General features: G+C 36.6%; 1 protein-coding gene across 1 annotated transcript; it reads right to left on the bottom strand.

Moving 5' to 3' along the window:
• Nucleotides 1–251: 251 nt before the first annotated feature.
• On the bottom strand, nucleotides 252–2,706 carry LOC112967556 (leukotriene B4 receptor 1-like). The gene has a single exon (XM_026068842.1). It carries the CDS (start codon nucleotides 2,628–2,630, stop codon nucleotides 1,620–1,622), a length of 1,011 nt encoding a protein of 336 aa, XP_025924627.1. The 5' UTR covers nucleotides 2,631–2,706; the 3' UTR covers nucleotides 252–1,619.
• Between the last annotated feature and the right edge of the window lie 12,065 nt (nucleotides 2,707–14,771).

Raw genomic sequence — 14,771 nt, 5'->3', positions numbered from 1 at the left:
GCTGCAAATAGAAGTTCTGGCTAAAGTGCTGTCTCTAGTTTTCCTTTTATCTTGGTGAAAGAGAACTATCAATGGAAATCCCTTCATGGTGTGGCTTTTTCTGTTATTGAGAAGAAAAAATGCCCTTTTTTTCAAAACAAACAGGAATAACAAATTCATATGCTAAGTTCAGAAAAATATTCTTACATTAACAGGTAAGGATTTATCTTTCCTGCATTTATTTTGGTTTGCAGATTAAATTAATACCACTCCAATATCTTTGGTTGCCACACAAACAGCTTCTGACAAGGAAGATTTAGTTAGTCTTTTGTAGTTTCTTTGTAAAGATGAGTTACGTAGCTGCTTTGCAGCTGTCCAGAATACAAGGCACAGGATATTATGACATATTTCTTAGTAATCAGTAGTTATCTTAATCTTATTACAAATCATTGGCTTAAAAGTAAGCAAAAGAAAGTTTAAAATGTTAGGCACAATTGAAATTAAAAAAAACTTCAAAAGAAAACATTTATGCATGCTATGCAGTTTTTCACAGCTTGTACACATTCACAGAAGTAAAACAAGTTCCTTGCAATTCCTAAATTTACTGGTTTATTAAAGACGAAGTCCATCCTCTTCTATATAAGAAGAAAAAAGTAATGCTTTTTTTTTTTCCTTGCAAGTTGAGTTTCTCGTGATGTTAGGTATTTTGTACTGCTGGCATATTTTCCTTGCAAGTAAAAAATAATACTGAGGATCTCTCTTCCCTTCCCCACCAGGGCCTGATCCCACTCCTCCACAATTTAATAGGCATCTTGGGAGCATAACTTAAATCAAACTTTTTGAGAATAATCATAGTATGTGTATTTGATGTATCAATAGTTTAATTGCCATTTAAATATGCAATGTATTTGAGATTGAATATATCACAAAGTCTGTGGCTATGTACTACATAGAATTCTTGTACCTCCCCATTTTTCCTAAAGAATCATGTCACATTTGCATTTTATTTGTTAAAGCCCATTAATATAGGATACGTTTGTAAATGAATTTGACTGTGTAAACAACTCTTGCTACTTTCAAACTGGCCTAAATAAAGTCCCAAATAAAAATAGCTTTATGTTTTCAATCTACCTGAAAGAGTTTTATGTGTAACTAATATACTTAAAAAACATTCCTATACATATCAGGAGTTTAGATATGCTTACTTAAAACTTCAGGTTATATATAAGGATTTTTTTAGCATTAAAAGTTTTCTTGGAAGAAAACTTAAGGCTCTAAATTTTTTTTCCCAACAAAGTCTGTTTTCCATACATAATATTTTTCTAGAAATTGCAATTTTAAAAGAAAGTAAAAATGTTGCAGTCCTTATGTTTTCAGCTTCTAGCTACCTTGTTGAAGTTCTCAACAGAACTGAAGCAGTGATGATAATGTGATATGGAACTGCGTTAGGTTGTTGTTGCCAATTCTTTTATAACACAGAAAATGAATCCTAATAACTTTTACCTGTCTAGCTTCATCTGGAGTAGACAGGCTATTTCTTCTTTTTTTTTTTTTTTAAGGAAACAAAACTGAGTGTGAGGTGAAAGGATTGTTGAAGAAATGCCCCAGAATCTCATTATTTACTTGGTATATGTTCCTTGTTAAAGATTCTCTGTGCTTATTGCAGTATCTTCTTGTTTGGTTATAACAGAGTTCTTCTTCTTGTCTTCCTCTGTTACAGTCTGACTCATCTGTTCAAACAGCTTCGATATCTTGGCAAATCTCAGGTGATTCTGAAATCTTCGTGCAGCAAAGGCATAAAGTAGAGGGTTAATACAGCTACTGATGAATACAAGTGCTCCAGAGATGTACACTCCTATGTTTAAAATTTCATCCAGTGCCAAAGACATTTTTTTGTTAGAGTGTTCTATCTGTACTGAAATAATCTCTAGGATGTTAAAGAGATGATGTGGGAGCCAGCATAAAATGAATGCTACAACCACGCTGGCAATTAGCCGTTCTGATCGCCGCTTTGATTGGTAAGTCATTTTGCTTATTCTTTTTCCAACACACACATAACAAGTGCAAATTATAAAAAAAGGAATTACAAAACCTGCAAGAGTCTCTAGCAAAAGATAAGATACTTTCTGTCTATTAGAAGAGTAGTTGCGACATGTGCATTGTAGTCCACCACTCATTTCTTCTGTCTCTTGAAACGGAATGACAGAAATGCCAAAAGTAATAGACAGGAACCAAATGAGGAACATGATTACAAAAATTTTTTCTTTTGTTTTATATCTTTGAATCGTGAATGGGTAAAACACAGCCATTAATCTCTCCAAGCTCAGTGCTGTAATTAGAAATATACTAGCATACATGCTGCAGTAAATAAGGAAAACCAGTATTTTGCAGAAGATGACTCCAAAAACCCAGGAGTCAGCAAAGGAGTAAATCCAGATTGGCAAAGTAATCAGTACAAGGATATCTGCAATGGCCAGGTTCAAGATCAGCAGCACTGAAGGAGATACTTGCTTCATTTTTGTACAAACAGTCCAGATGACAATGCAGTTTCCAGGGGTCCCAATAATAAATGACAAGCTCAGTATTATGCAGACTACTGACCTCTCAATGTGCCATGTCAAGTAGCTACTGTTTTCCTCAGTCTGAGTCATGCTGGAAATTTTTCAGTTCTTTCGGGATGCTAACGTCTGCGGTGCTTCGCACTCGCTTCTTATTCTGAAGGCGTAAGTGAACTACCTGAGAGAATGTTCCTTGGACTGGATGGTGCAAAACCAGGCTGTAACCGATACTCTGTAGATTGACATGACGCGCTCACATCCTAATGTTCACGCTTACAATCATCTAACCATATATGGTACTTCCTGCTGTTTAGGAAGCTGGTATGTATTCTTGCATGCAAAGCAAAAACAAAAATACTGTCTAGCGCCTGACTTTGCTCTTAGTTACATCTATCCTACTTCAACAGATCTTAAAGCATGGAGGTGGTGTTTGAAAAGTTTCCTTATTTTAAGAAGTTTGCTGCTTGGTTAAAGTTACTGGCCTAATCAAAAACCATAGGGAGAAAGAAACCCTTATTATGCTATGCTACTATTGTTTGTATGAATAACTCAGTGTTTTATTTTAGAAAGGAGAAAATAATCCAAAGGGTGGCAAATAAAACAGTAAGTGTCCATTGTATCTTTAATACAAGAAATTGCAGTCTGAAGCATGAAAAATTACTGCACTTTCTGCCTTCATGTCGTCTTTTTAATTCAGCAAAAACAGCTGATCTTGATCATTCTTTAGAAATACACTGGCATAAAGGAAATCGGTGTTTGTCCTACAGGGAGATTGTACTAGTACAACAGAATTGGGTGGGGGTTGTATTTCTGATGTTCTGGGAAAGCGCAGTGCTTTAGCCAAGTAACAACCGTAAGAACAGTCTGGCTATGGGGTTCGGAGGAAATGCTCCGTTTTGGAGAGAGACAGTATATGATTAGGTTGTCCTGCTGGTGTGCCAGCACCTGACTGTGACTTTCACACCTAGGAAAACTGTTTTTTTAGTACATTAAACTATTCAAATGCTGCGTGAATTGTATGTTCCTCAGTGTCTGGCCAAAGAATATGGAAGTATTTTGTTACCCTGATGTCAAAACATGTTCTTCAGACTCTTTATTTCTAAAAAGTTAAAGGAGGAAGTAAAACAGCAGCACCAACAAAAATGGTCAAGTGTCAGGGAAGTGAAACTGGAAGGGTACTTTACTTAAAAAAGGATCCATAGAAAAAAACAGTTATGCATAGCTCTTTCTTTTTATTTTTAAAACTGTGATTTTGGTTATTTCAGGTAGTATTTCACAAAAACTACATTCAGGTAGTATTTCACAAAACCTGGCAAATATAGTTCATTAGATTAAGTTAAGTATCTTTCACTTGAAAAAAAGGATTGTGAACACCTCCCGTCCCCTGCCATGAGCTTTGTTTGTTTTTAATCTCATTTTAAGACTATAAGGAGATCAAAACCAAATCCAGAATAATTCCACTGAAGTCAAGAATTATATTTTCAAAATACTATTTGTGTAATAGAGATTTTGATTTGGATTTCATCTGATAGATGCTTCCAGTTCCTTTTATTTTTAACTACGCTTAGTGCAGATTGTGTAGGGGGAAAAACCCAAACCATTTGTTTGTATTCTACAGGGAATTTCTGAAAACTGCTTGTAAAATTCCACCAGTGAAAGGAAGTGCTGGGCAATGTGTCTTCTTCTAATGAAATCACCTTTATACACAACATTATTTCTCCACATGTAATTTTGGAAAGGGTTTTTATTTATTTATTTATTGTCAGCGTTGTATCTAGATTGAACTAAGTTACACATTTTCATTTATTTATTTTTAAAAGAAATAATCCAAAGACAGATACCCAACATCTCAGTAACACCTTCTGTCTCAAAAATTCACTTTCAGTGACAAAGAGCAGTTATCCATGGTAATATTGATTGGTATCAATCAAAGCAAGGGGAGCATGTCATATGTTCAATAACATGCTAAATACAATAGCGGCTAAACAACTCAGTATCGTAGTCATTCTAGTGACCAAATGTGATGGGGCTCTTAAGGTATGAACATGCAGTTGGACTTCTGATCTCATTAACTCTGGTCTAATTGTATTGGTATCAATATTAGCACAGTCCTAATCCAGTGACATGTGGATCTGGATGTATTTCTGAAGCTTCTGTCTTTGTTTTTTTAGAAACAGGGTGTGTGTTTTCCCTACTTTAGTAGAAGCTTGCTTGCCAGCTGGTCTCTGCCTCTGGCTGTATCTTTTATTTAAACATGAAAATAAATGAATCTCTGCATTTCAGCAACTGCCAGGAATTTCTATTTCAGAAAAGATCCCAGACAGATGTCTGGGATGCTGAGATTTCCTGAGTAAGACTCCGAAAGCAGGCAGGTTTCTAGGATATTAGATTTAACACTAGATAAGAACCACATTTCTGAAGAGCTCTATATCATTGTTAGCATCACTATGGAAATCTCAGACCCTAAAATGTCTTTAATATTCTGTTAAAGTGTCTGACTGTTATTCCTTGAATTCACACTAGCAGGACACATGCTTCATGGGAAATCTAACAAATATTTCTATTAGCAAGGGGAGCATGTCATATGTTCAATAACATGCTAAATACAATAGCGGCTAAACAATTCAGTATTGTAGTCATTCTAGTGACCAAATGTGATGGGGCTCTTAAGGTATGAACATGCAGTTGGACTTCTGATCTCATTAACTCTGGTCTAATTGTATTAACAGCAGCGAAATTAGTCTGCATTTCTATGTTAAAAAAAAAAAGTCTAAATATGTGATTTTTTTTTGTGTGTGCATGCATATTATATATAGTGTATATTCAGTCGTTAACATGGGAAACTTTCTGTTAAATCTTTTACCTTTGGCAAATAACTTTTGAAAACTTTCTAAGCTCAAGAAGTGGTTTAAGTGTTAGCAAGGTGCTTCATTCATCCTTCAGATTATTTGTTTTTCTTTGTATGCATGAGGTTCCCTCTGGTGGATGGTCTGTAATTTACAACACCACTGAGCATTTTCAGACAAGTAATGTTTGGACCACTAAGTTTAAACGATAATGATATTTCCAGTTTCTGCATATTTATTCTGAGGATCAGAAATTCACTCCAAGATACTGAGAGTCTTTGGATTTGGCTGTAAAGAAGCATACTGATAGAATGCACTTAGCTTTTCCAGGAAGCTAAAGGTAAAAGCAGTAACAACATATTTATGTAATAATATATTCTGTCAAATGTTCTAGGGAAAGACAGTTTATCACAAGAGAAGCCATAATCTTGATGTACACTATATTAAACACTCCAAGATAAGCAYCTCTACACAAGCAGTCCTCTTTTCCTTCCCCTTTCTGCGCCCATCCCTAGAAATGCAAAGTAGCTTCATCTTGCTTTCTCTGCCGTGGAATGCTTTAAAAAACTGCAGCATGAGCTCTGGATCACCACTGCACAGCCTCTGCTCGCAGCGCATCCCCCCCCACAAGCAATAGGAGCATGTCTGTGAGAATTTATTACAGTGTGAGCTGATGCATGGGAAATCTATACCATATAAAACTTGTATGAATAGCTGTGCCTAAAAGAGAGGTTTCTTTAGCATTTTCTTCAGAAAGATCCACTGGATGTTTTTTACATGTTTAATAAGTGATTATACAAGAATGAATGGCAAGTGTTGTGTATGTGCTGAAATGATGGACACTGATGTTGGTAAGATTGTTTGTCTGCTGATGATGAAGGGAGGAAATTACTAGTCCAAACCCTTTAGTTCTTCAACTATTGAAGCAAAATGACATTTGGAGGATTCAGACTCAATTCAATGGTGCTATAAAGGATAGCGTGAAAGTGACATATTTTGCCTTCATGATGAGAAAATTATGGATAGACCATTCTGTAAGCCAGGCTAAGATGGTATTGTTCATTAGTAAAAAAAAATCTGACCTAAATGTTGCTTTTGTGATTACTGGAGAGTTCTCATATATAAATGGAATTTCATGGTGGTGTACAAGAGCTAATAATACTTTTGCTCTGTAAGTACTGCAAAGGAAAGCGCAGTGTAAGAAAAGACACGTGCCAGACATTTCTAAGCTCTTGCAAACACTGTTTACTATAGCGGGCCATGAGGAAGCATGAACACTCAGTCCTTTATCACCAGGAAAAACAACTTAATGAACAGCTGCCCTGGGATCAGCTCGTGAATATATGAAGATGATGTGTACTTTGCACTATAAATAGAAAGTTTCTAGCATTCTATGCCACGTGTCTTGTTAACCACTCTTCTTCTAATAACCATATTATAAAATGATATCCCCTACCCAGCTCAGTAGGAAATAGGAATAGTTTTATACAGCTGGCTAATAGAAAATATTTCCTCTTCATCCTGTTCAGGAAATCTATATTAGACCCCTTGATAGGAGCAGCCCTTATAAAGCCAGTATTGTACGCATATCAGTGCATGTTTACACATTGGCACCTTTCTTACTGTAACAGAACGATCACAGACAATCAGAACATCTTGCCAGMAGTTCTGAAACTATTAAAGTATATGGCAAAACATTTTCCAGACATACTAGACTTATGAGAGTAGAAGTTGTAATTAAAATAGTGGAGACCTAAATGTATAGTTCTGAATACAAGCAGGAATATGAATAACAATTATGTAGAGATTTTTGGAAAAATTTAAAATCTGTTTTCGCAACAGCGTTATGTTCCATTTTTTAATTTCCTGTTATTTCTAGAAAAAGCTTTCAAGCAGTACATATATAGGTCTGTTACCATTAAAGGTGAGACTTTGGCCCATTGTTTCAAATGTCACTAACTAGCTATTTGTATGTACACAGACTGCTGATGTCTAAAATCCTTATCTACATAAGCACATCTGGCACCATACTGGGTAAATCAAATACAGTGTTCACATACCCTTCCTTTATGAGTAATACATTACTCATGACAAATACTGCTGGGATCATTTGGAGCCAAAAGTTACTTGATGTGTTTTCTTTACTGTTTATCTAAACCTACTGCCATTTCTACCTCTTGTTTTTCCCCTACACAGGGTGGGATTTCATGTAAATGTTATATTATTGTAGCATCCTTGTCTCATTGTAATTCAGCAGTTTAATGAAAGAAAGTCTTTGGCAGTGCCAGCTGTTCACGAAAGACCTGTGACTAAAAAAAAAAAGCCTGTATTGTGCTGTGTATGCACTGCACCAGTAGATGGTAGCTGCTGTTTTGCCCGTAAACCAGGTATATACTGTTTCTTACAGCATACTTTTACATAAAGGGACCTTTCCATGTAGTAACGTATTTTCAACATGGGGAGGCATTAGGGAACCATCTACTGTTCTTTCCTTGGCTAACACTGCAGACTTGTGCCTTATCAAAGCTACTCCAGGAAAGTGTTAAAAACCTTTCCCTGCACATGGTGCATGGGAGTTCAAGGCTGAGGCCCACACAACTGATCCTCTTGCATAGAAAAGTTAGTTGGCTGTGACTTAAAGGTCAATGTTGTTTCTGTCTTGTAGATAATGTAATTTTCTGGAAAATTGTGAATTTTCAGCTCTCTTGTTTTTAGCTGCTTTGATACATGTCCATTTTCAATCCTGTTATATTCCGCTCTCATTAATATAATAAGGGCAGTCTCCATGAATGAAAACAACTGGGTGTCTGATTTCATTTTCTATGCCTCTAAAGCAACAATGCTTGGAGAGTTTAACAATGATATGAACAACAACAATTCCTTCAGGGTAGTTTCCATTAGTATGTTTTTGTAATCGCTTTGAAAAGCAGACCAAATTATACTCTCTCATGTTGTGATACAACCCTGCTTTGCAGATCTTAAGATCTGAGAAGCTTAAGAGCTTTATTTAATTGCTTTAGTATGTAAGTTCTTTTTGACCACTAGCTTGGGCCCCAGTGTGATGAGAAGTCTTGGTTTTGTGGCCTTATGTCAGGAACCTGGTTAACCGTGCTGTCAGTGGAAAGACTGTACTCATTTTATGATTAACATGAGGATTTTCTCCTGCTCTGCAGCAGCTACCATAGGTGTGTTASCTAAAGACACTTGCGGAGCAACACTTATGCCCTCAGTCATTTAGTAATTAGCATACCTGGTATGTTGTTCTACTTGGCCAGAGAGAAGCCAGTGCGTTGTACTCTGCTACTGTTGAGAATGATCTTGTCCAAGCATTCTTATCCTGAAATAAAAAGTAGTCAGGATTGATTCTAAGAGGCCACACACACCTACAGTAACAAATGTTTACTAAATATACATATGTATAACATATTGTATGGAAAATGTGTAAGACTTCGCAATGATGCTTTAGGCATTGGTCATTTGCTACGTTTCTGTAAGGTGATCTGTTGCTTCTGTACGACTTTTATGTAATACTAGAAATGGCTGTGAATAGCAACGGGTTCACCATTAAATGAAACAAGTCTATTCACCAGCAAAAAGTGCCAGCACTTATAATTGAACAATTCACTCAGTGTTATGTGGAAAGCACCTCTTTTGAACTGAGACATTTTTCTTGATTAAAATCTAAATATTTATAGATTTTAATAGAATATAAGGCTTATAGACTATAAAGTCATTTGATCTCCTGTATTATTTCAACACTTGACTGTTGAGCCTAATAACATGATCTGGGTTTAGGCAATCTTACTTCTCGTGTTTCTAGTGTTGAGTCAGACCAAAAAGTTCTTTTAGCCCAATATCTTGTCCCTGATGGTGGCCAAAAGCAGGTGCATAGGGAGGAACAAAACAAGCATGAATATAATTCCCTCAGACACTCTGATGCTTTTAATCAATTATTGCAGAGGAGCTTCTTGAGCCAGACATGGAGTTGTCCTTGGACCACTTCTCTGCAGACTTGGTAAGTCTGTCCTTCAACTCATGTAAACTTTTAGCACCAACAATATACTGTGACAAGAGGTTCAGCAGTTTTACTACGTGCTGTGTGAGAAAACACCTTTTATTTGTTAGTCTCTTGCTAGCTTCATCTGGTGCCCCCTAGTTCATGTGTTGGAAGAAACAGTGAATAGTTGATCCCTATTCATTCTCTCCACACCACTTATTTGATAAATCTCTATCATATTGCCATTTGTCAGTCCTTTCCTATTTCCAGACTGAAGAGTTCTTGCATACACAGTCATTCCGTATACAGAAAACACTCCATACTTTTCATCATCCTGTTGCCTTTCTCCCTTTTTCCAGTTGTTATGTTCCCTTTGAGACAGAGTAACAGATTACAGTTCTTAAATTCAAGGGTTCAACAGATTCAACTGCAATGTGTTGCTGAAGGAGAATGAAAGAAACCAAGTTACATTCACATCCAAGATCCTTCCTCTCACATTTGTTGGTTCAACCCTATTGCTGTTTAAAAGGGAGGCTGGCTAGTTTGGCCATCTATACTTAAACTACTGTCCTAGATTTCCTACATATTTTCTGAAAATTTGGGGTTAATTTAGTTTAGACATGGACATAATTTTTGTTGTGTGGTTTTGTTTGTTTTTTACTTAATTCCAGTCTGTGCTCTAGCATTTAGGAAGACTTAGTTCCAAGGGTGGCTGTGTCATTCTTTCTTCATTTACTCCAGATGCTCCATGATCATAGAGATCCTCATGTGATATAATTACCTGGTCATCCTTGCACCCCAGCTTGTCCCCTGTCTGGCAGAGCTTTGTATCTTGGTATCCTGCATCCTCTGCTCTGTGCTTAAACTAGTAAAAGTCAAGTATCATATGAATATGCCATTATTTGGTATTGTACCAAAGGTAGTTTTAGATTGCATATGCTATTTTTCTTGGCAGCTTTTTGTCTTGAGTGAGGCCTATCTGTGTGGGAAGGATTTAGTCCTCAATGATTTTGAATGGTATCTCTTTAATATCAGCTCTTTACCCACACCGCAAATGATGCGTGAATATTTTTTCACTATTGCTGTTTTCCTGTCACTTGAGCTGCTACATGTTAACCAAGTTGTGTGGTATCTGACCACAACATTACTGAAACTATTGCTATAATTCTGCTGCCTTGGTTCCCCTCTGTACTAGCTGGATGCATTTCGTATCAGTATAGTGGAATGTTCATTATGTGTGATGTGTCCTGATACGCAGCCCTGTTTCTCTGTATTCTTCAGAGTCTGTTTACCGCTACCAAGTGGATAACAGAGTATACAGTAGGGAAAACGCTGCTCTTGCTAGACACTGCTGCTGAGTATCAGCTGCGGCTGATCAAAGTATGAAGGGCCTTCCCCCTTTTTTCCCCTGATGACAGATTTAAGTTTCAAATTGCAGATCTAGCCACAAACTTTATCCAAATTCTAGTTCTCTGATTCAGGTTTTGAACAATGTTCGGCTGAAGTAAAGTTTAGGAGATTGGCTAGGTTATTATTTATAATGATGTAATACTGAATTCTATACAACGTTATATGGATATTAAGAAGAATGCTCCCTAAAGCATTTAAAAACAGAATTTAAACTGAGATTGACAAATTTTTCTTGAAAAATTGGTAGGTTTTTTTGCGTTATCTGAAAACAGTCATCTTCTGTGAGCACAACAGAAAAAATCAGTACTGTCTAGCAGCTTGCTAAAATAAGGGAATATCAAAGAAAAGACTGCAAGATAGTGTGAAGTTTTGAGAACTGTTTTCCTCAGCTAATCAAGCCATCTTTACAGCCTACATACACAGCAAAACTGTTTTCACAAGTTATGTTAGGATGAGGTCCAAGTAGAGGAGTAGAAATTCCCCCACAGTGGTATATCCTTTAACAGGAAATCATGAGACCAATTTATCTACCATGTGAAAGCTTGGTTTTCTTGCTTTCAGCAGAAAATTTGTTTTTGTCATATGATAGCAATATCCATTTTCTATCACTTTTTAGGCTTGTAATCTGAGCAGCTTCACTTTCAGCTGCCAAACATTGATAGCAAAATGATTCTCACCATGCCATGAAGAAGCTCTTCAGAGTTATTCTAGTAACATATTTGTAACACAGTGTGGTAGCAATATTTAAAGYATCCCAAGCTGTTTTTCATATATTTGTTTAAAAAACCCTTCATTCTATTAAATCCATTTTCTCAAGGTATTATGTCAAGGAAGTCTTTGGCAAGCTTTCCCTTTCTTTCTAGCTTGTCCTGAAATGGCTCCGAAATATCATTTTCCAATCTAAAACATGACAGGTTAGTTCACTGTCCCCTGTTCAAACTGCCCTTCATTTGGTGCTAATCCTAGAAACACAGGGATTAAATGAAAGAATGGAATCTTACTAGAATCGTCACCTGCTGAAGTAATTTGTAATTTCAGATGCTGAACAGCACTGCAAAACTCAAGCTTGTGTTCTGAACTGTGTATTTTTGGCTATAATCTTTCCTGTGTTGAGAGGGAATCAGTGGGAAGAGGATGGATAAGCATTCTGATGTGAAGTATCAGCACTTTGTTTTTCAAGGTTTGTGCAGATAGAGAGCATTCAGACCTATACATTTACCTTATGTCTGTGCTGGTGGTTGATGCTGGCCCCTGTGATCAAAAACTGTGAGACACTAAGTTTTTATGAGATGTGCATAGCAGACTGTAAAATCAGGTCATTTTATATTCCTGTTGTACTGTTTACTCAATAGAACTACCATGATAACTATCCTGATGTAATTCCTGTGCTAGCCCTGATTTGAGCAGAAAGATTGGAATAGATGACGTTCAAAGGTCCCTTCCAAACTTAAATTTTCTATGGTTACATTTTTGCATTTCTATGTATGACAAAGCCTGTGACACAGTGCTACTCTGGTGCTTATACCATTTTCCCATGATTAACCTTTCCCAATTGCCTATGTTTCCCTCAGCCTTGGGAGGGAACTATGTTCTTACATGAATCATCAAGCAATACTGTTTTAACCTAAAGTGCCCAAGGGATGGGATGGTAAGTGCCTGTGCACAACAATTTAGACGTATTTGTATGCTATCTCTTTCCTGGGAAAAGTCACATCGGCCAAACACAACAGACTGGGTATTTTTATTTACAGTGCACTGATAATCCAAAGTCAGATTTGAACAGTTAGTTTTGTTAATTTAAGGGTTTTTTAAATTAAGTTCCATTAACAAAGTTTGGATTTTTTTTATTTGGCTCTTAACCGTAGTCAGTTTTCCTGCTCGTATCTACAATTTAATGTGATTATCTGGATTTAAAGTATAGAAAATATGTGTGTGGGTAAGTCTATGTACATTGCGTCTCCACATCTAGTAAGACTAAGTTTGCTTTATAGATATATCTTTTAGTGTTATTACACCCATGTTTCAGAACCAAAGAGCCATAACATAAAATAAAAAAAAAAAACCCTTTACTTGTGTTTTATAACTTGGTTTAAAAAACCGTCTCTCTCCAGCACATTTTTGTGCACCCATGAAAGAGGAACTCTGAAATTGTCTCCTATGCACTGAAGTGAAGTCTCTAAACAAATGTGATCAGTCAGATGTTTTTCCATTCTTCAGTGTCTGAACAACTTAGCAGTGCAAATGAGTAAATGGAACCTTAATGAGATCAGACAAACACCAACATTCTTCTGGATAAACTACTAACTGACTAACTTGCATGAGTTTCAGTTCTTCTGGATACACTTGTGTCTCCAGAAATCCCTTCGCTTTTGTCAGTAATCTAGTAGTAGCAGCGTGTATCTTTTTAGAAGTAACGGTTAGCAAATTTCCTAAGCCCTGTATTTCTCAGCAACCTCCTCAACTCCCAGCCCAACTGAGACACCAAGAAAGGTTTAACACTGGATGAAATTGCTTATTAAATAGAAGAATAGTGGTCTCCTGGCCTTTTCATTATATGCAGGTTAGAATCCTGAAGTGCTCCTGTTTGACTCATGCCATGTTACAAATGATTTCTTTTGCTTACCCAGTATGACACTATGCCCTGGCCATTCTTACAGTCCTGCAAGAGATGTTAGCCTTACAAGAGCAGTATGCTGAACTTCTGCATCGACTCTTCTCCAAATCTGCTCTTCTCAGCAACCTGATCTGAAAAATGTTGCCTGCAGATCAAAACCACCTTGACACCGTTCTGCCTCAGACAGTGCAGTTTCTCTGTACAGCAAAAAATGTCARGCTCTGTCATTAACACAGCATGCGCTGGGAAGTTACTGTAACTGCTGGGAACTTGTGCAAGATACAAGCCGTCCCTGAAGGTTCAACGTACCCAGTTTCATCACAACATGGATCATATTTTCAACTCTTTCTCATATATCCCTCCTACATGAAATGTTATCTCCCCTTTCTATCTTCCTGCTACTCCCTTTATTCTTTTTATACTTATTCCTTATTTTGTCTGCCATCAATTTCAAAATTCTTCAGTGGTCCAACTCAGAGTATCAACTTTGAGTAAATCCAAAGTAAAAAAAATCCCAGCATTTTGCTTAGAATTTCTCCCTGATTCTGACAAAATTTTCTTTGACTCAGCAGGAATTTTGCAATTCAGGATCTTATGATTTCTTCTGCCTCAGTAGGAATGAAGGATTTAGTAACTGAACAATAGAATTGTAYGCGTTAGACAAACTTTAAGTGAACATAATGTATGAAACATCACTGGATCTTAGCATTCAAAATTATTTATATAACAGGCATTTTTTTAGAGAAAGCATAATCTTTGGGACTTGTCAGAGGACTGACGTTTCTTGGCCTATTACATTGACAGATTCAAAGATGAAGAAGATAACCATGCATTATGTGTCTATTTTGCAGAGCTATTTTATAAAAGCATTATTGTGAGTTTCCAGGACTGTAATCTCCCAGTGATCCCAAAGGCCTGCAAAATCAGTTTGGAATGTAGGCATGGCAGTTGTTTTTTGTGTTCTATTTGTGAATGGCAGTCGGGGGGGTTCCCCAGGCATTAACTAGAAATAGAAGTTCTGAAGTTAATTGTCTCTCACTGACACATACAGTTTTGCAAAAGACTAGAAGATTAACTTCCCTTGTTGCAGAAGTTTAGTACGGAATTTTGTTGATAGGAACACTGAAAAAATCATTGTTTCTTTCATTTTACATGATACGTAGGCTATAAGAGATCTGTAGATTTCCGGGAACACAAAGCAGCAATATTTATTTTTCTTCCTAAAGAAAAATATACTATGTGACTCTCTGTAAACATGGGGAATGGGTATTTCAAGGAAAAAAAAATGTTGCAATTTTTAATGTAATTTTCTGAAAACTATTGTTTAAGAGTGCCTGCTACACTGGACCATATATGAAAATTAGATT

Source organism: Apteryx rowi, unplaced genomic scaffold, assembly GCF_003343035.1.
Source record: "Apteryx rowi isolate R43461 unplaced genomic scaffold, aptRow1 scaffold_28, whole genome shotgun sequence".
Lineage (NCBI taxonomy): Eukaryota > Metazoa > Chordata > Aves > Apterygiformes > Apterygidae > Apteryx > Apteryx rowi.
The sequence above is the reverse complement of the archived record's forward strand: the minus strand, read 5'-3'. Positions and strand labels throughout refer to the sequence as shown.